General features: G+C 43.7%; 1 protein-coding gene across 3 annotated transcripts; it reads left to right on the plus strand.

The window, feature by feature from the left end:
• The first annotated feature begins 1600 nt into the window (after positions 1–1600).
• On the plus strand, positions 1601–20747 carry LOC145350739 (ewing's tumor-associated antigen 1-like). Of its 3 annotated transcripts, none has more exons than XM_080199988.1 (6): positions 1601–1806; positions 7539–7676; positions 8532–8608; positions 10332–10432; positions 13246–15581; positions 19008–20747. In XM_080199988.1, the coding sequence occupies exons 1-6, from the start codon at positions 1641–1643 to the stop codon at positions 19124–19126; spliced, it is 2937 nt and encodes a 978-aa protein (XP_080056114.1). In that variant the 5' UTR covers positions 1601–1640; the 3' UTR covers positions 19127–20747. The 3 variants fall into 3 exon arrangements, with proteins under 3 accessions (XP_080056114.1, XP_080056116.1, XP_080056115.1); XM_080199990.1 differs by having other exon boundaries at positions 13246–15149; XM_080199989.1 differs by having other exon boundaries at positions 7542–7676.
• The last annotated feature ends 1116 nt before the right edge of the window (positions 20748–21863 follow it).

Consider the following 21863-nt stretch of genomic DNA (forward strand, 5'->3'; position numbering starts at 1 on the left):
TCAATTTTTCTCTTTCTAAGTTACTTTGGAAAACTTTTCCCTAACTTCTCAAACTTTTCCCACAACTTCCTAAATTTTACCCCCAAACCTTTCAAACTTGTCTCTGTTAACTCCTCTGTAGTTTTGATTGACACTGTAACTAGGGGGCAGGGCCGACACATAGCTGGATGCAGTGTTCTGAGTCTCTCACTCCCGGTTGTTTTGGGAAGCTGATTCAAGCTTGTTTGTGTATGTGTGTGTGTGTGTCAAGAAATCTGCAGAATCCAGTAACGAAACGTGAACATAAGAGCTTCCTGTGTTCATCCCAAAAACAGCGTTTGTTAATGGGGCTTTTTTGGTTGGAACGTTGCATTTAATTGTTAAGGTTTATACAATATAAATAACATATAATACAATTTATACAATATCATGTTGTTGTAAGTAATTGGTAAGAGTTATTGCTAATTTTCTTTCTATGTGTTAACTGTATTCTTAAATAAACATTATTTAAGAAAGCCCCCCAGTGGGTCATTTGAATTATACTTGTAGTGAAACATCTAATGCTTACCCATGCCAAATTCAAAGTGCAAAACCTATGGTCTAGGCTGATTTCATAATGTACCTTGGAGTTTCTGACCTGGATTATACCTCTACTACCCACCCTATCCCAGTAACCCCTTGCATTTACCCTACTAATCCCCCTAGCCTACAAATTTTGGAACAATAAGAGATGATTTAGCATGGCTAATCCACCTAACCTAATCTCTGGAATGTAGGAGGAAACTGGAGCACCAAGAGGAAACCCAAGCAGACATGGGGAGAACGTGCAAACTCCACATTGATAGTGACCCGAGGCTAGAATTGAACTTGGCTCCTGGCTCCGTGAGGCAGAAATGTTAACCACTGTGCCAATGTGCCAGCAATGAATAGATTTCAAAAGTAATTTAATTGACTGTAAGGGAATTTTGGGATGGCTGCTGGAGATGAAAAGTGCTATAGAAATGCAACATATTTCAATTTTTCTCTTTCTGAGTTACTTTGGAAAAGTTTTCCCCCAACTTCTCAAACATTTCTCCCAACTTCTCAAACATTTCTCCCAACTTCTCAAACATTTATCACCAACGTCTCAAACTTTTCCCCCAACTCCTTCAATGTTTCTCCAACTTCTCAAACTTGTCCCCAACTTCTCAAACGTTCCCCCCGACATCTCAAACTTTTCCCCCAATTTCTCAAAACTTTTCACTAACCTCTCAAAGTTTCCCCCAACTTCTCCACTGTCTCCCCAACTTCTCAAACTTTTCCCCCACTCCTCAAACTTTTCCCCCCAATTTCTCAAAACTTTTCGCCAACCTCTCAAACTTCCCCAACTTTTCTCCAAATCCTCAAACTTTTCCTAACTTCTCAAACTTTCCCTCCAACTTCTTAAACTTTTCTCCCAAACTTGTCTCCGCCAACTCCAGATTTGATTGACACTGTAACTAGGGGGCGCGGCCGACATAGCAACCGGCGCAGCCAATCAAAGCGTGCAGCCGCGAGTCCTCAGCCAATGGGTGAAGGGGAGAGCTCTTAAAGGGAAGGGGTTTTGTTATCGGCGGGTTTTTATTCCCGGGAAGATGGCGGAGCGGCTCTGGCGCGAGGTGGCGGCGGCGGCCGGCTGAGGGATGGAGGAAGAGGCGGCGCCCGGCCGCAGGAGGCGGCGAACCCGGCTCCACCCCATCTCGGGGCCGCCCGGGGAACGAGGCGGCGGCCGCGGGCTGACTCCTCCGGCCCGCAGTGGCAGGCTGAGCCGAGGCTCCAGGTCGGCAGCTAGGCCCCAGGCAGCTGAAGGTGAAAAACTCGCCGGCAATCTGCCCCCCGACAGCTCAGCAAAGCCCCCCCCCACCCCATTGCAGCTCAACACAGGGAGGGAGGGCAACAGCACTGTCTGGGGGCAAAATACCTGGGACTGACACCGTCTGGGGGCAAAATAACTGGGGCTGACACTGGGGGCAAAATAACTGGGACTATGGGGGAAAATAACTGGGACTGACACTGTCTGGGGCCATAATAACTGGAATTAATACTGTCTAGGGGTAAAATAACTGACTAACACTGGGAGCAAAATAACTGCGACTAACACTCTGGGGACAAAATGACTGGGACGTAAACTGGGGGCAGAGAAACTGGGAGTAGAGAAACTTGGAGCAGAGGACTGTCTGGGGACAAAAAAACAGATAAATTGTCTGGAGGCAGCGAACTATCTGGAAGCACAATACTGGAGCTAACACTGTCTGGAGGCTGAGAAACTGGGACCAAAATACTGGGACAAAGACTGTTCGGAGGCAGAGAACTGGGAATAAAACACTGCGAGCTGGGAACAAAAACTCGGACAAAAATTGTCTGGGGGCAAAAGACTGTGGTGGCCAAAAAGCTGGGAATAAATACTGTCTGGGGGCAAAAAATTGGGAATGTAAACTGCCTGGGAGCAAACACAGAACCAGAACCATTTGGGAGCGAAAAGCTAGGACAAATACTGTCTGGGGGCAAAAGACTGGCAACAAAAACTCTGAAAGCAAACACTGGGAACCAGAACTGTCTGGGATTAAAAAAAAAACTGGGAATGCAAAACCGCCTGAGGACAGTACAGTGGTTAGCACTGCTGCCTCAGCTCCGGGGACCTGGGTTCGATTCCCAGCTTTGGTCATTGTCTGGAGTTTGCATGTTCTCCCTGTGTTTGTGTGGTTTCCCCTCTCAGTCCAGAGATGTGTGGGTTACATGCATTGGCCATGATAAATTGCTCCTTAGTGTCCTGGGATGCGTAGGTTAGAGTGATTAGCGGGGTAAATATATGGGGTTACGGGGTTAGGGCTTAGGTGTGATTGTTGTCATTGCAGACTCAATGGGCCAAATTGTTTCCTGCACTGTAGAGATTCCTACACTGTAGAGAATCAAAACTGTCAGAAAGCAAAAAAATAGACTGGGAATATGAAAGGGGAAAAAGAAACAGAAGTAGGGAGAGATCCAGGACAGAAATTGGGAAGCACTTCTTGCTAAGAATGATATAAATGTAGAAACTCCCACAGAAATAATCAGTGTTAACTCAACTAACTACTCTTCAATCTTGAGATAGTTTAAGGCACAAGGAGGATAAATGGAGTTCATATACAGATTAGCTTTGTACTCAATGGTAAAACAGGCCTGAGGTGTCCAACACACTTTCAAAAGGAAGCGTTTTTATTAAAAAGAAACTAATGGAAGGAAGGTGGAGAGGCAAATGCATAAGCTGTGGTCAGGAACATTTCAATGATGGAGCAGGGAAAAGAAGCAGCAATTCTGTATTTGGGGAAAAGGGCTGTGTGTCCCTTGGAGCTCATCTAAGATTGGAGGGAATGAGCCTGTGGAAGGATTAGAAGGCAATGTATTGGGGGTGGCCCTGGGGTTAGGTTAAAAGTTAAAGTTTATTTATGAGTCACAATTAGGCTTACATTAACACTGCAATGAAGTTACTGTGAAATTCCCCTAGTCGCCATATTCTGGCACCTGTTCGGGTCAATGTACCTAACCAGCACGTCTTTCAGACTGAGGGAGGAAACTGGAGCACACGGAGAGAACATATAACCTCCACACAGACAGTGACCCAAGCTTGGAATCGAACCCAGGTCCCTGGCGCTGTGAGGCAGCAGTGCTAACCACTGTGCCATTGTGATGCTTGTTGCACGGATGAGGATAAGCGTAGTGGTATATTTTAAATGAGTTGAAGCTTGTGGAGGATTTGGGTAAGGGTAAGTGATGGCTTAGTGGTATTATCGCTAGACTTAATCCAGAAACTCAGCGAATATTCTGGGAACCTGGGTTCGAATCCCATCATGGCAGATGGTGGAATTTGAATTCAATAGAAAATATCCAAAAGACCATGAAAGAGGGCTGGAGTTTAAAAATGGTGAGGTTATGTTGCAGCTGTGTAAGGTGCTGGTGAGGTCACACCTGGAGTACAGTTTTGATCTCCTTACTTGAGAAAGGAGAGAGGAGATTCACTAGGTTGATTGTGGAGTTGAGAGGGTTGGCTTATGAGGAGAGATTGAGTAGACTGGGGCTATACTCATTGGAATTCAGAAGAATGTGGGGAGATCTTATAGAAACATAAGATTAAGAAGGGAATAGATAAGATAAAAGCAGGGAAGTTGTTTCCTCTGGCAGGTGAAACTAGAACTAGAGGGCATGACCTCAAGAGGAGCAGATTTAGGACTGAGTTGAGTAGGAATTTCTTCACACAAAGGGTTGTGAATCTGTGGAGTTCCCTGCCCAGTGAAGCAGTTGAGGCTACCTCATTGAATGTTTTTAAGGCAGGGATCAGTAGATTTTCAAACAGTAAAGTAATTGAGGATTATGGTGAACGAGTGGGTAAGTGGAGCTGAGTCCATGAAAAGACCAGCCATGATCTCACTGAATGGCAGAGCAGGTTCGAGGGTCCAGATGGCCTACTCCTGCTCCTAGTTCTGATGTTCTTATGAAGGTATTGTCGATTGTTGGGAAAACTCATCCAGTTCATTAATGTCCTTCAGGCAAGGAAATCTACCATCCTTACCTGATCTAGCCTACGAGTGACTCCAGAGCCACAGAAATGTGATTGACTCTCAACTGCCTTTGGGGCAACTGGGGATGGGCAGTAAATGCTGGCCAGCCAGCGATGCCCATGTCCCATGAATTAAAAAAAACTAGGTGGGAAGGCTGTTTAACAGAGTGGCAGAAGTTGAACCTTGAGCTGATAAAGTACACAAACACGGGGTTGACTGTTGCAGAGATGGTGTGGAGGCATGTGCTTTTGAAAAGGTGAAAGGTGATACATTAAAGGTTATGTACCAGCCTTTTTATGCGGTTGTAAAATAGTCACATTACTTGGTGAAGGAAGCTTTCTACCTTGCAAGCTCATTCCTAATGTCAATAGCTCATCCACGACAAAGATCTGATAGGAGGGAGAAGCTCCAAGTGGTGAATATGCCTCAGCAGATAATCACATTAGCAGACAAAGTAAGGCCATATCTATACCTGCACTTTGGTTGTGCAAACGCATCCTGTGTGAAGACTCAGACCTATGTGTGGTTTATCTTGCAGCTTAATTATCCTCGGCTAAAGAAAGGAAGACCGGGGTGAGAGAGGGGTATGTGATTGTGTAGCAGTAATTGGCATTCAAGCATACTTTACATTCTTTAAGCCCTACCCATATGCCATAGATATCTGAATCTACATTTACTGAAGCTGTCTGTGCTCTTTGGCTCGGTTATCTATGTAAGTCCTGGGTTCAAGCCCCATTCCAAACTGTAAGTGGATAATCTGGGACAGGCAGTTACAAAAGGGAGTGCTGTAAAGTTGTTCTTATTTCAGTTGCAACCTTAAATAAAGGAACCATCGCTCATTTGAGGTGGAGATACAATCTCCCAGTCCTCACTAAGCCATTACCATTTAAATCAGATTAATTCATCACTTAGGTTTGATTTATTATTGTCACATGTATTGGGATACAGTAAAAAAAATTGTTTCTTGTGCACTATACAGATAAAACGTACCATTCATAGAGTACTCAGAGGAAAAGTGAGGGTGTAGAATATAGTGTTACAGTTACATCTTGTGAAGAGAAAGATCAGCTTAACATATGATAGCACCATTCAAAAGTCTGATGGCAGCAGGGATGAAGCTGTTCTTGAGTTGGTTGGCATGTGATCTCAGACTTTTGTGTGTGAGGTCCTTAATTATGTTGGTAGCTTTCTAGAGGCAGCGGGAAGTGTAGACAGTCAGTGGATGGGAGGCTGGTTTGCCTGATGGACTTGACTATGTTCACAATCCTTTGTAGTTTCTTGCAGTTGTGGTCAGAGCAGAAGCCATACCAAGCTGTGGTACATCTGGAATGGATGTTTTCTATGGTGTATCTGTGAAAATTGATCAGAGTTGTAGGCAACATACCAAATTTCCTTAGCCTCCTGAGAAAGTAGAGGTGCCGGTGGGCTTTGTTAACTATAGTGTCAGCATGGAGAGACCTGGGCAGTTGTCGGTGATCTGAACACCTAGAAATTTGAAGCTCTCAACCATCTCCACTTTGTCTATGGGATTTGCAGTGTGCAAGTTGGCTGCTCTTTTGGTCAACATTTATTAAAATGTAATTTATTGGATATACTAAACCTTTGGGTTTTCTGAAAGTGGTAAGGCACTCTTTAACACGCTAGTTCTTTGTTTTCCCAAGCTGCCAGAAGCAGTCATGAGGAGTAAGGTAGTTGAATTGGGTGCCTGTATCCAATTGAAAAAAAAGTAGGATGATGATGTTCTATATCAACAAAACTGACAGCAGCGGCTTAGAAAATATTCTTGAGTTTCACTGAATAATGGGACATACTGTCAAAGCTTTTTGTCTTGCACGCATCAGTACAGATTCACAAGAATATCAATTGTAAAGGGAACAACAATTTATACTGCATGAGAAGAGAGTGCTGATTAATTGGCAAGTGGAGTCTGAATGGTAGAGCCATTGCCATGGAGAATGCACCAGGGAATAGTTAACCTCCAAGCTTTTATTTAAATTCAAGCCTGGCGGGTTGACTCTGATCAAGGCACTGCCATGGGGAATAACTGACCCCAAGCTTTTATTTAGTTGAAAAAGGCGCACTGTGGACAAGCTGCTTGTGTCTGCAAAGGATAGGGCCCTGGATGTGAATATATGTGACTTTTAACATGCATAAATGTGAGCCTGTCAGTGTAATTCTTAGCACATTCAGGGTTGTTTTGCATGTGCTGACCAATCACAAACTCTCAACTAATTTTGGACACTCTGGCTGGAACTCTACCACCTCGCCCACCCAGAACCGGAGCAGGTTAGAGTCCGACAACAGAAATCTCCATTGACCTCGGGTGGGAATGTTCGGGCGAGACCTCTGTCCTGAGTTTTACAATACGGGCGGTTGGGTGCAGTTAGTGCTTTGTCTACTGTGAACAGCCGATAGAATGTTCTGTCTGGTGCAATCTGGCAGTCATTGCTACATACAACCTACATACATGGCATCACATCGGCACTGAAATCCATATACCACATTTTAGCTTGATGGCAGCGTCTTAGTTTAGGATACAACTTCAGTTGCTACTGCATTGGAGCAGAGTGCAACGCCGAGCTTCACCTGTGCTCTGATTGTTGTTCCTTTTGCAGTTGGTATTCTTGTGTATCAGTCCTGATGAGTGCAAGATGACAAACTTCAAAAGCATGTCTTTTTTTTCAGCAATGCAATGATTGTGGCAAGTGATTTGGAACACTGGATTCTGCTTAAATGGGATTTCCCTCTCCTGAAGCATTCCTCTAATTAATGCTTACCAAGTCAATCAATATAAGAGTTAAAGAGAACCGTGTGTTAGTGAGTGGTGGTGTATTTACTTCAGATGTTAAACGTTGTTGTACTGTGGTTAAAGCACTTCTTTGTAGTCCATAGTCGCATTCAGTATAACTGCTGCCCCACCTGAATTGGAACAGCCAGCCTGTTTTAAACACGCTTATTTTTAGCTGTACTCTGCGCCATATTTAAACCTGTATTTTTACCTTCCAGAAGCATTGTCGTATAAAACTCCAAAGAGGATATTGAGAAAGCAACAACTCATTGCAAATCGCAATTCCCCTGTCAATGATTCAGAGTTACAGCACGACATTTATTGGGACCAGCACTCTCCAACCGCATTTAAATTAGGTAATTGAATGCACGTTAGCTAGTGTATGAAGTGGGATTGTTGAGAAATCCGATGTGCACTTTTCTGTGTTTTGTTTTTTAATCAGCCCTGCATTCTTTCCTCTGTTATTTTCCTCACTGTCTTGCCTCTCCTTTCTTTGTTTTATCTGATTCCAATATCAGTATGTACAGTTCTTGAGTCAATTATTGCACAAAAGTATGTACATGGTGCCTATCATGTCTTTAATAGTTTAATTGTTGCCAAAACTGTTTGACATGCATTTTAAGCATTGTTCTTTTAAGCATTAATATTGAACAGATTGGTTCTGTAACCCAACGTGTAGGTTTTAAAGGCTGCGTATGTGTTATTTGAAGCTTTTTCATATTATGCCAAAAGAACAGGTTTACTGGCAAAAAGAATTATGCTAATATGGGATGCTTTTCCCAGGAGTGGCACGGTGGTGCAGTGGTTAGCACTGCTGTCTCACAGCGCCAAGGACCCGGGTTCGAAACTCGGCTTGGGACACTGAATGTGTGGATTCTGCACATTCTTCCCGTGTCCGGATGGGATTCTTGGATGCTCCGGCTTTCTTCACATTCCAAAGATGTGCTGGTTAGATGAATTGGCCGTGCTAAATTCTTTCTCAGTGTACCCGAACAGGCGCCAGAGTGTGGTGACTTGGGGATTTTCACAGTAACTTCATTACAGTGTTAATATAAGCCTACTTATGACAATAATAAATTAACTTGAACCTTAATCAGCTTGTTTGAACTGATGAGAAATTTAAATAATGTTGGCTTTAACCAAAACGGAGTAATAGGTTTAGAAGGAAATAAAGTACAGTCAAATTTAAGCTCTTGCCTTTCCTTACACAGACAATGGAAAGAAGCCGTCTGTGATTTGTCAGCATGCAGTGGAGATATCCGATGTTGTAAAGCGCATTGCCCCTCAGGTAACAAAACTATTTTGTACACACGCTGAATTAGGCACGAGTATTGAGGATGGCACAGTGGTTGGCACTGCCTGCCTCTCAGCGCCAAGGACTTGGGTTCAGTTCCAGCCTCATGTTACTGGCTGTGCAGAGTTTGCACGTTCTGCCCATGTCTTCATGGGTTTCCTCTGGGTACTCTGTTTTCCTCCCACAAGCTCTTCTCTCAAGCACAAAACTGTAGGCTGACACTCTTGTATTGCAGGGGTGCTATACAGTCAGACATGCCATCTTTTCATTGAGACATAAAGCCATGGCCTTGTCTGCCCTCCCAGATAGATGTAAAAGACCCATTGGCATTCTTTTGAGGTAGGGCTGCCAACCCTCCAAGGTTGGCCTGGAGTTTCCAGGAACTGGGAGTTTGGTTGATTGGCCATGCTAAATTAATCCTAGTGTTGGGGATTAGCAGGGTAAATACAAGGGATTATGGGAATAGGGCCTAGGTGGGATTGTGGTCAGTGCAAACTTGATGGGCTGAATGGCCTCCTGCACTGTAGGAATTCCAAAAGTTCCAAAAAAAGTGTTTAATGTTTGCTGACCCATATCCTGAGTTTAGGGGAACTGGTCAAATATGATGCCTCACAGGTAATTGTTGTTCTCTGGAGAGTTACACAAAAGATGGAATGTCATTAACCTCAAATGTTCACTCTGTTTTTCACTGATTATATTGCAGAGATAGCTGGTTGGTAGTTTGTTAGCCTGTTGGATTAAATACCTCACCTATGTGGCTCAGTTAGCCACTAAGTCATTACATTCCTAGGGATGAGGATGAGGCTGCAATCTACTAACAGGGTTCGTGAGTGCAATCTATTGTGTTGCCAGTGAATGGGCTGAGGTTTGGGTAAGATCAGAATTCATTCCATCCAAGTCATGACAACCCCTTGGGCTATTGTTTGTTGCCTTTAAGTTATTTGCCATCATCCTGTGTTTTCACTCAAGTGGTGAGGGAAAGCCTTAAAATCCTATCAAGTCATGATGTGGAGATTTTTTTATTCATTTGTGAGACACGGGCACTGCTGGTTGGGCAGCATTTATTGCCGATCCCCAGTTGTCTGAGGGCAGTTGGGATACAGCCATATTGCTGTGGCTCTGGAGTCGCATGTAGGCCAGAGCGGGTAAGGATGGCAGATTTCCTTCCCTAAAGGACATTAGTGAACCAGATGGGTTTTTCCGAAAATTGACAATTGTTTCATGGTCATCGGTTGACTTTTTAATTCCTTTTTTTTTATTGAATCAAATTCTACTCTCTGCTGTGGCGGGAGATGCCAGCGTTGGACTGGGGTGGGACAGTAAGGGGTCTCACAACACCAGGTTAAAGTCCTACAGGTTTATTTGGAATTGCAAGCTTTCGGAGTGCTGCTCCTTCATCGGGTAACTCACCAGATGAAGGGACAGCACACCGAAAGCTTGCAATTTCTATCAAGTCAACCTGTTTGTGTCAATGTTGGCTAATAATCCTATAGTGTGTTTGAAAGATGAATGTATGGGAAGCAAAGTTGGTTTACCTATCTGGTTTTGACTTTACTCCTAACTGCAATTTTTCTTTGGAAACTAAGCTCCCTATTAAGTAAAATGCTCCAGTTATCTACTGTCAGTATTTTCTTTCTGTAAATATATTTAAGCAAGGCAGAAGTATCCACAGTGTTACTCGATAATTAATAGCTATTTTTGTTTTTGGGAAAAGTAGCGATCTTCGGAGGTGCCTCTGAATATATGGCTAGGTGAGGATGCAATCCAATGTAGCCCTATCGTGTCTTTTCGAGAAAGGAACAAAGCAAGTAATTCAAGGTACGTGCCACAAGATCATTTCATAGCATTTTAAGCTATTAAGACAAAGTTGTAACAGTATCTACTTGTGAGGCAAATTTTACTCTGCTCTTTATAGAACATTTTATAGATTCTGTACAGTGCAGAAGGAGGCCATTTGGCCCATCGAACCTACACTGACCAGAATCCCACCCAGGCCCTATCACTGTGCCACTGTGCTGCCCAGAAAATATGTGCCATCAGTAAATATGTTTGGAATTTGTTACTAAGAGGTGTAAAATACACCATTAAATACATCATGGGTACTTGAGAGCTGCTGATTGAGAATAAGCGAAAAACGTTTGAGATCATTTGTAAGAAGGTTGTGGGCTTGGTACACTCCTTGCCTAAATGTTTATAATGCTAAATATTGATAACTGTTCTTGATAAACCATTGCAGAGTCTTTGGGTGATATTCTGAAATAGCCCATTCACAAAGCTAGACTAAAAATATTTCATGTCAGATGTGAACTTTAACCTTTTTGTGCAGGGACATGCTAATCATTTTGTGTTTGCTGGGAGCAGAGTTAGTAATATAAAGCCTTCGCTGAGCCACCGATTAAGGTTAGACACCGAAGAATTGGTTCAGTTTTGAAAACAAAACTCTGATCTGGTTTATTTGCAAGTTAGCAGTTTGACATGTGCAGTGCAGCCCCGTTACAATGCGATGGTTGGGGTCCATAAAATGTTATCGCAAAAAAAGCGAGCTCGCACTAAATCGGCGTGCAAACCTTATTCCAACATTTATCTCACCATTTTAGCGGAACAGGAGGCAAAAAGTGCAACATGTCCTGTTAATAGGATTAAAGGAAACAAACGCAATGCATATTACAGAAATGTAAAGTCCCTCCTCCATCTTATTTCGAAACAGTCGCAGCTTCTGAATGAATATAGCGTGAGTTCAAGCTTCCGCAATGAGTCTCATTCACAGAGAATGGATACTGCATCAGTCATTTAGGTAGACATTGCCCTTAGTTCAGGAAGGTTATTACAGATGAACAGAGATGGGGAAAGGTGGAAGGATTTAGGTCAGGATCTTTGAGTTGAGGATCCAATGATTCATCGCATTATATCTGAATTCACGTAAAATCGGGTTTCATTGTACTTGTTCAATATGTGAACAAATTTAACTTGCATTCTAAGTAGATCGCTATTCTCAATTTAATATCGCCACCAGCTTCATCCCTCGTTCTGGCACTTGCCTGAGGCTGCGCCAGACTGTTTGCAGCCCCTGCATCTTATTTCACCCTGTGATTCAACCACATATCCGCACCTTCACGAAGACTCCATTCTTCCAGCTCCGTGGCTTCATTCATCTTAACCCCTATGTCTGTTGGTCTGAAAACCTCCAGGTCTGACTATTCCAAAACACTGCTAGCTGAACTGTTGTGCTGAATCCTTCTTGAACTTGAATGTAACATAGGAAATAGGAGCAGGAGAAGGCCATTTGGCCTCTTGAATTTTCTGTACTATTCAATAAGATCATGGCTGACCTGATCATGGCCATTTTCCTAACTGCTCCCTTGCATGTAACCCTTGAAGATCAAACAATCTATCTAACTCAGTCTTGAATATATTCAATGACCCTGCCTTTAGCTCTCTGGAGGAGAATTCCAGAGATTAACAAAGTAAGAAGTTTATTTATTCATCACAGGTAAGGCTTACATTAACACTGCAATGAAATTACTGTGAAATTCCCCTAGTCACCATACTCCACATCTGTTCAGGTCAATGCACTTAACCTTTCAGACTGTAAGAAGAAACCAAGCACCTGGAGGAAACCCACGCAGACACAGGGAGAATGTGCAGACTCTGCACAGACAGTGATCCCAGCTAGGAATCAATCCCAGACCTCTGGCAGTGAGAGACAGCAGTGCTAACCACTGTGTCAACCATCTGAAAGAAGAAATTCTCCCTTATTTTCATCTAAAATGGGAGACCCCTTATTCTGAAATTGTTCCCATCTATTCTGAATGATTTGGGGGTGGGGATGTCTTTTCACTGTCTACCCTACAAAGCCCCCGATTATCTTGTCAAAGTTCTGCCACCGAGGCCCTGGCTCGCACCCATCCTCCCTAAGGTTCTTGACCTACCCCAGTTCCTGGTTAAGCAACATCTTCATTTTAACATTCACATCTTTGACTCACCACTCCATGACCCTGCCACTCATCTTTATGAACACCTCCAGCCCTCAAAGGTATCTTTCCTCTAATTTTAACCTCTTCAGCATGCCCAATTTAATCTGCTCCACTTTTGGTGGCTGTGCCTTTGTTTGCCTTTCCCTTAAGTGCTAATCTTCCCCTGTGACCAAGCTATTAACAGTTGGCCATGGTGTGGAGATGCCGGCGTTGGACTGGGGTGGGCACAGTAAGAAGTCTCACAACATCAAGTTAAAGTCCAGCAGTTTACTTGGAATCACGAGCTTTCGGAGCACTCGCCTCCTTCAGGTGAGTGTGTTTGAAAGACACTTGAGGAAGGAGCAGTGCTTCAAAAGCTTGTGATTCCAAGTAAACCTGTTGTACTTTAATCAGGTGTTGTGAGACTTCTTAGCACACAAAGTGCAACTAAAACCATGCTGTTCAGTATATTAAGAAATTTGTCGTCAATCTAAGCTTTATTACATACTTCCCTGTTGCATTATACTGACGTTTCTTAATTATCAATGGAGTTCTGAAGTAAAAATATCCTTAAATTAGGAACCAAAATGTTTGTACAGAGAAATTCATTTTTTCATTCAGGGAAACTACATTGTAAAAGCAGCTCACGAGAATTTATCAAAATTTTATTCATTTTAGATTTCAAAGGAGCACAGAGGAAGAATTGATGAAGTTAGCGAAAGAGTTTGACCGGAACATGGTGGAACAAGATATTGGTTATGGTGAAGAAGCTGGTGAAGTTAACCAGACTTCAGATTGTGCCGATATGGAGCAGACACTACTGACAGAGCGACCAAATGCTGACCATTCAGCATTGGGGCAGGCATCTGTGACTGGAACCGTAGGGTCAGTTAAAGATGGCACAGGCAGCGCCCTTCCTGTAAGGGAGCTACACGGTCAGGATAGTAGTCCAGTGTCACTGGACCTAGAAACTGAAGCTGCCGTTAATGCCTTGTTTGATGGACCCACCCAACACACTGGTCGACCTCTAAGTCAGGGCCTCTCAACCGATGATTCAAGAAGTACATCATCAGGTGGACTTCCGGCTTCCAAAGTGGTTCCAACGTCTGGACAAGATGCCATTGACCGTGACAAAGGCACTAATACGACAAGGATAGAAGATGTAGTGGTTTCCTCTCCGTCTCATAAACAAGCTGCTGAACTTCAAGCCTCAAAGCCGGTTGAATCAGATGTAGTTGAAGACACTCTCCTTAACAATGCAGCAAGCTCCGAGCATGGCAAAGGTTTCACTCGTGAAGCCATCACTACAGGTTGTGAATTAGAGCAGCGCAGCAACACTGGCGTTCAATCCACAGATGGGACAGCGCCGCTTTGTCCATCTGAAACCGTTCCGGAGGATGATGGGTTTGATGACTGGGAGAATGATGACTGGATGGCAGACGACTCTTTTGTAATGGAAATTACAGAAAATCCAGAGCTTGTTGCCATTGACAAGCAATGTGTTAATTTCCCCAAACCGTCCATTCATACCCTGGATTCTGCCAACCTGAATGGTACAAAGAAATGTAATGATTCAGCCAATCCCAAGGTTGCTGCTGGCACGCTACCCGCTATATCATTTATGAAGCAGATGCAAAGTCCCCTTTGCAAAGCCGTTGACACTGAAATGGTCGCCAAAACCTTGCACTTTGAAAAGCGATCTGAGAGACCAAAGCCAAGGGCTACTTTTTCACTACAAAGCAAATCGAGTAGTAAAGTAGCTGAACAGGAATCCCTCAGCAAATTCCAGCAAAGCAAAGCGCTTGAACCCGTGGTTGATACATTAATGAGAAAACAACAGAGGAATCCTGAAGTTTCAAAACCTCAGTGCAGTTCCCATCAGCTTAACGGACCCCTCATGGAATCAACTCCCTTGCCTCGTGCAAGACCTTTACAGACATTGCACAGTGGTAGCGCACAGGAAAACACAAAGAGTTCCCTTGTTCCCATCGGCTATTCCATGCCTGCCAGTTCGAACTCACCTGATGGATTCAAATCTCGAAAGCTCTCCGCTGCTGGTTCACAGAGAAGAGTCGATGTTCTTGCAGAAAGTGTTCCACCTGAGGCGGTGGCTGATGACTGGAATGATGAAAATTTCTCTGCTGAAATTCAAAATCTGTTCACTGGATCGGACAACCTGTGGGAAACAGGCGATGACGATGCTGATTTGAACAGGATGTGCGATGATGTGGAAAAACTGATTCAAAGCCAGGACTCTGAGGTGGCCGCGACCAGTGAGATGACAGGACTAAAACTAGCAAGCAGCACCCGAGGTTTAATAAATAGCACAGTTTCGACTTCAGATATGAAAAAAACACAGTTCGCTGAACGGTCAGATGGGCAGCAGAATCATTTAAATTACAACCGATCTTCTCTTGTGTCAGGAAGCAAATTCTTCTCCAAAGGAACGATAGCAGCAAAGCAAAATGCAGCTGCTTCCACGAGAATTCTGCCAAGGCCCGCAGGTTTGACCTGCATGGTGTGTTCTACAGTGACACTCCCCACGCAAAGCCATCATTTGAATTCCCTCAGCAATCTCCAGGGTAAATCTTTCTCAAGCACTACCCAGTCCTGTGCAGTGAGTTTGAACAGATCCAGTTCCCTGCCTGGCTCCAGGAACAGTGCTGGCATTTCAAATTTGCTTCAGGCTTCAGTTACTGCAAACTTTGACCCGAACCAGAAACTTTGTACGTCCACTGTAACCGTGGCTCGCGCAGCCCCCGCATCGCAGCACATTATTGGCATTCCCAGGACTCCACGGTTTACCTTCACTAAAATTACAGCTTCTTCTCTGATGAGTGTTCAGGGGAAGACCAGTTGTCATATAGCCCACAGTGCGAAGGGTTGTGACAACAGAGATCATGTAAAAAGCCCTATGGAAAGAAACACTCAGTCAGATAAATTTACCCCAGCCCCTCGATACCCAGCAGCGCCTCTAAAGAGACATTTTTCTGATTCTACTTTACAGACAAAAGGTAGGGAGATACTTTTGTAATTTCATATCGAATTCCAGTCAAATTTGATTAATGCCCTGTTGGATATTCTTTGATAAATATATCTCATTTTGAAGCAATAGACATCGCTAGAGCAGGAATAATGTTCTGTCATTGTGCTACCAATGGGGAGCCTTACCAGGGAATTACATTTTTTAAATTTATTTCTTTATGGGACATGGGTGTCGCTGGCTGGCCAGCATTTATTGCCCATCCTTAAGCTGTCCTTGTAGGGTAGTTGAGAGTAAATCACATTGCTTTGGCTCTGGAGTCACATGTAGGCCAGATCAGGTAAGGACGGCAGACTTTCTTCCCTAAAGGACATTAGTGAACCAGATGGGTTTTTATGACAATCAACAGTGGTTTCAAGGTTATCATTAGAATCATAGAATCCTGCAGTGCAGAAGGAGGCCATTTGGCCCATTGCGTCTGCACCGACCACAATCCCACCCAGATCCTATCTCTGTAACCCCATGCGTTTACCGTGCTAGTCCCGCTGACACTAAGGGGCAAGTTAGCATGGCCAATTCACCTAACCCGCGCATCTTTGGAGTGTCAGAGGAAACCGGAGCACCTGGAGGAAACCCATGTAGACACAAGGAGAACGTGCAGACTCTGCACAGACAGTGACCCGAACTGGGAATCGAACCCAGGTCCCTGGTGCTATGAGGCAGCATAGCATGCCACCGATTAGATTCTTAACTCCAGATTTTATTTTTATTGAATTCAAATTCCACCATTTGTCTTGGTGGGATTCGAACCCCGGTTCCCAGAACATTAGCTGAGTTTCTGGATTAATAGTCTAGTGATAATACCACTAGGCCGTCGCCTCCCCATTCAGACTTAGGTGCACACCCACATTTCTGATGTCTGCTCCCAGTCAATGAAGCTTCCTGTCTGCAGTACCAAATGAGGAAAGTTATGTAATGAGTTACTTTTCATCCTGGTGGTTAGCATTTTAAAATTCCCTCGTTAATTAGTTCTCAGAATTCGAGATAATGGCTTGCTCACATGATATGTGATTGTGGCACCAGGAATTCAATCTCCCCGCCTACAGTAAAAGTGATGCTTTTCATGTTTTTACCGTCAATGGGTCACAATGAATAAAACGTACTTGATTTTCATAGAATCCCTATAGTGCAGAAGGAGGCCGTTCAGCCCATCGAGTCTGCACCGACAGCAATCCCACCCAGCCCCTATCCCCATAATCCCACATATTTGCCCCACTAGAGAGAAATAATTTGATTAGGGATAGTCAGCACAGTTTTGTGAAGGGTAGGTCGTGCCTCACAAACCTTAGAGTTCTTCGAGAAGGTGACCAAAGAGGTGGATAAGGGTAAAGCAGTTGATGTGTATATGGATTTCAGCAAAGCATTTGATAAGGTTCCCCATGGTAAACTACTGCAGAAAATATGGATGCGTGGGATTGAGGGTGATTTAGCGGTTTGGATCAGGAATTGGCTAGCTGATAGAAAACAGATCGTTCATGATCTGAACACCTAGAAACTTGAAGCTCTAGACCACTTCCGCTTCATCCCTGTTGGTGTAGACATCTTTATATTACTGACATTGAGGGAGACGCAGTGGCACAGTGGGTAGCACTGCTGCCTCAGCGCCAGGGTTCAATTCCCGGCTTGGGTCACTGTCTGTGTGGAGCCTGCACGTTCTTCTTGTGTCTGCAAGGGTTCCCTCAAGGTGCTCCAGTTTCCTCCCACAGTCCGAAAGACATGGGTTAGGTGGATTGGCACAGTAAAAAGTCTGACAACACCAGGTTTTAGTCCAACCGATTTATTCGATAGTAAACTCACTAGCTTTCGAGGGGATTCCCTCTTCTTCAGGTGAATAGAGTGTTCTGGCCTCAGACAGAGCATATAAAGCACAGACAGTTTAGAGATTACTGATTAGAATGCAAATCTTTACACCTAACCTGCTGTTCAAGTCCTAAAGTGGCTGACAATGTGTGTGGAAGGAGCACTGATCACAGGTTAAAGAGATGTGTATTGTCTCCAGACAGTACAGTAAGTGAGGTTTTGCAAACCCAGGCAAGTCACGGGGTTACAGATAGTGCGACATGAACCCAAGATCCCTGTTGAGACCATCCTTATGTGTGTGGAACTTGGCTATCAGTGGATTGGCCATGCTAAATTGCTCCTTAGTGTTAGAAGGACTAGCTAGGGTAAAAGCATGGGTTATAGGGATAGGGCCTGGGTGGGATTGTGGTCGATGCAGACTCGATGGGCTGAATGGCCTCTTTCTGCATTGTAGGAATTCTATGATATAGCATTCTATGAGCATTGTAGTCGTACCAGTTCACCAGATTCTCTTTCATTCTTGTACTCTGCCTGATCATTGTTTGAGATCTGACCCACTATGGTAGTGTCATCAGCAAACTTGAAAATTGAATTGGAGGGGAATTTGGCCACACTGTCATAAGTGTATAAGGAGTATAGTAGGGGACTGAGAACACAGCCTTGTGGGGCACCGGTGTTGAGGATGATCGTGGAGGTGTTATTACCTATACTTACTGATTGTGGTCTGTGAGTTAGGAAGTTCTGTGGGAGCATCTAGAGCTGAGAACAACTGTTCAAAAATAAGGGGTCGCTCTTTTAAGGCAAGGATGAGGAAAAGATTTTCAGAGGATTGTGAGACTTTGGAACTCTTCCTCAGTGAAGACAAGGAGCCTTTGCGGGAACTGAGCTGTTGAATATTTGAAGGCAGAGCTAGATTGATCCTTGAAAAGCTGGGAGATGAAACGTTATCGTGGTAGGCAGGAATGTGAAATTGAGATTAAAATTAGGTAGTTATGTTCTTATTGAATAGTGGAGCAGGTGCGAGGGGCTGAGTGACTTACTCCATGTAATTAGTATGTTCGTAAAAGCAAGGATTGGTGCTTCAAGATGCAGGAAGGTAACGAGACAAGTTGAAATAATTCTTATCAAATTCTATACAATGAATATCTACTTTAAGAAGTCCCACAACACCAGGTTAAAGTCCAACAGGTTTATTTGGAAGCATGAACTTTTGGAGCGCTGCTCCTTCATCAGGTGAGTGAAGAGGTAGGTTCACAAACACGGCATAACCTACCTCCCCACTCACCTGTTGACGGAGCAGCACTCTAAAAGCTTGTGATTCCAAATAACCCTGTTGGAATTTAACCTGGTGTTATGAGACTTCTTATTGTGCCCATCCCAGTCCAAAGCTGGCAACTCCACGTCATCAGCTGATTGGTTTCACGTGAGGTTTATGGTTAAAAAAAAAATCCTGGCGTGGGATCTGTTGGCTGACCATTCTTCAAAGCTCTGTTAGTTAAATTTGGAACTTTATAAATGTTATATGAAATTCAAATTATCCATCTAAGCTGCTATTTGTCTCTAAGGCTATTGCTTTCTGTGCTTCCCATTTGTGCAGTTGTGGAGAAGCCAGCAGCAAAATGTTCATTGCAGGAGATTGAACAGAAGAAGCTGGCAGCGCTGGCTCGCAGGAAGATGAAAATGCAAGGCGGCTATGCTCATCCATCACCTACGTGACTTCACAGACTCGAAGCATGACTGATTATTATCGGAATGTAATGAAGAAAGGAGCACTTGGCTGAAAAGAGTGCACATTTTCTTTCCAGATAATCTGTCTGTGCATCTTATTTTCTGTCTGCAGTGTGGCTGGGCAAATGGACAGAGACTTGAGTTTACCAATAAGAGAATAAATGTGTATACATCATAATTAAGTTATTAAAAAAGTACATTGCACTATTTATCACGCTGGTGTGTTTCCAACATCATGACTCAAAGTCTTTGCTTCTCCCCGCTCTCCCACCACCCCCCCCTTGCCTCCACTTGAAGACACTGACTCCTTGCTGTGTGCCGTCTTGACTATTGGACTGTGGGAAGCATCGCGTCTGAGCATAGTCTTATCTGAGAGCAGCACGTGCAGTTTCTGCAGCACAGGCCACAGGGTCACTATCGAACAGGGGGAAGAACCCCCGGATTCCACCCCCTCTCCCCCTTCTAAGTGAAGGATTTTGAGGTTTGATGAGGTTTGCCCTACTGAGTTGAGCTACTTTTGCCAAGACTGGGGATCAAAGCTGGAGTTACCCTGACATTCTGGCCGGGTCACCAAAAAGTCAAACCTGGAATGCTTTCCAGAAACGTTTCGAGTCATTTTGCCGGAAGTGCTGATGAAAATCCAAGTTGCGTGATAACTGGCCACTGCCACCCTCTCACCGATCACTCCCAATTTAACTTTGCAATTATGAGCTGCCCGCCAACATTATTAAAATAGTTTTCTAAGATGAATGTCTGTTTTAAGGGACTGTCATGACTTATCATTGTTACAGTATGAGGGATTCCCCTTGTAAAACCTTTGCTAATGCGTGTGTACTGGTTTGAATTTCTCCTTCCTGTTAAATGTACCTTACAAGCTCTTTGTTGCTGTTTAAACTAATCTGGGGTTCAGGAACCTCTGACGTTACTCTGTGTGAGGTATCCACCTAAAAATTTCATTGCACTCAATCTGAATTTTCGCCATTAACCCATTAACCACTGCTCCCAAACAAAAACCCTTGGAGGAATCATAGAATTTTATGCTTGGAAGTTAAACTCACTTTTTATGTTTCTTCATTTGCAACTGAACTTAAATGCAGACTTGACAGATATCTAATGTGGGTTCAGATGAATGCAGCTCTTACGATGTTTTAATTCTGTCCTTTTTGTTATTCTGTGCTTTTGAGTATTGTAAATTGGCCCAATCAAAGTTTTACTGTATAAACATTTTCTTTTTTTTTGGTAACCTACCTCAGAATGTGGAGTATTTATTGAAAATATTCTTGATCCTGTTGTTAATTACTGTTTTCTGAGGACCTGTTAGTTAAACGATTAGCTATTAAATATTAGGCCTTTTTTAGTGAAATTTAGTAAAAATCTAATTTTATGTTGTCCTTTGCACTACACTCAGTGTTAGCAGACAGGATCTTAAAGTCTTGCAGCAGAATAATGGTCAAATCTATCCTGATTGCTTTTAGTATGTTTCTACTGCTCTGTGTACATAATATTTTGGCAATTGTACATATGTAAGTGTTTATGTATACCTGGTGCTTTTTAACCAGTGTCTAGACTTCTAATTAAAACAAAATGAAGGAGTCATTTGGCATTATAAAATGACAAACTAATGTACCTTGAATTTTTCTCATATGCAGTCCCATTTACTATTCCTAAGGGAATAATCTCGTTAAGTTTCAATATTTGGTTGAGTGCATGATAAAATTGTAGCAAAAGCCCACATTGCGTAGCAGTGCTGAGGTTATGCTCAGGGTGCAGTGCCTTGCAGCCACTGCTGCTGCCTAGAGGTAGAATTTGATTTTAAGGAAAAGGTTAAGTTGAACTGGTTTTAAACTGATGCCGTTCTGAAGCCTGAGAAATACTGTATAGATTTCATATGATAAAACTGTTGAATCGCTATATTGTAGAAGGCTGCTATTCAGCCCATCGAGTCTGCACCGACTCTCTGAAGCACATCTTACCTAGGCCCACTCTTCCCCCATCCATACCCCCATAACCTCATACGTTGGCCAGTCCTAAGCTACACATCTTGGGACACTGAGGGGGAATTTATCATGTCTAATCAACTTAACCTGCACATCAAAGGCAGGGAGTTATAGGCCGGTTAGTTTAACGCCTGTGGTAGGTAAAATGTTAGAATCCATCATCAAGGAGGAAATAGCGAGGCATCTTGAGGGGAATTGCTTGATAGAGCAGATGCAGCACGGTTTCGTTAAGGGGAAGTCGTGTCTGACATATTTACTGGAGTTCTATGAGGATGTGTCTAGGGCGGTGGATAGAGGAGAGCTGGTGGATGTGGTCTGTCTTGATTTTCAGAAGGCGTTTGACAAGGTACCTCACAAGACGTTATTGCAGAAGGTCAGGGGATATGGAGTTGGGGGTAGGGTGTTAGCGTGGATAGAGGATTGGTTGTCAAATAGGAGGCAGAGAGTGGGGGTCAATGGGTGCTATTTGGATTGGCGGTTGGTGACTAGTGGAGTGCCCCAGGGGTCGGTGCTGGGGTCGATGCTGGGGCCTCAGCTATTTACCATTTATATAGATGATCTGGAGGAGGGAACCGAGTGTATGGTGCCGAAATTTGCTGATGACACCAAGATTGGGGGAACGGCAAATTGCGCGGAGGGTGTGGAGAGTCTGCAGAAGGATCTAGATAGGCTGGGCGAATGGGCCAGGAACTGGCAAATGGAATTTAATGTTGGCAAGTGCGAGGTGG

The sequence above is a fragment of the Carcharhinus amblyrhynchos genome, chromosome 12, assembly GCF_965287045.1.
Source record: "Carcharhinus amblyrhynchos chromosome 12, sCarAmb.v2.hapA, whole genome shotgun sequence".
Classification (NCBI taxonomy): Eukaryota; Metazoa; Chordata; class Chondrichthyes; order Carcharhiniformes; family Carcharhinidae; genus Carcharhinus; species Carcharhinus amblyrhynchos.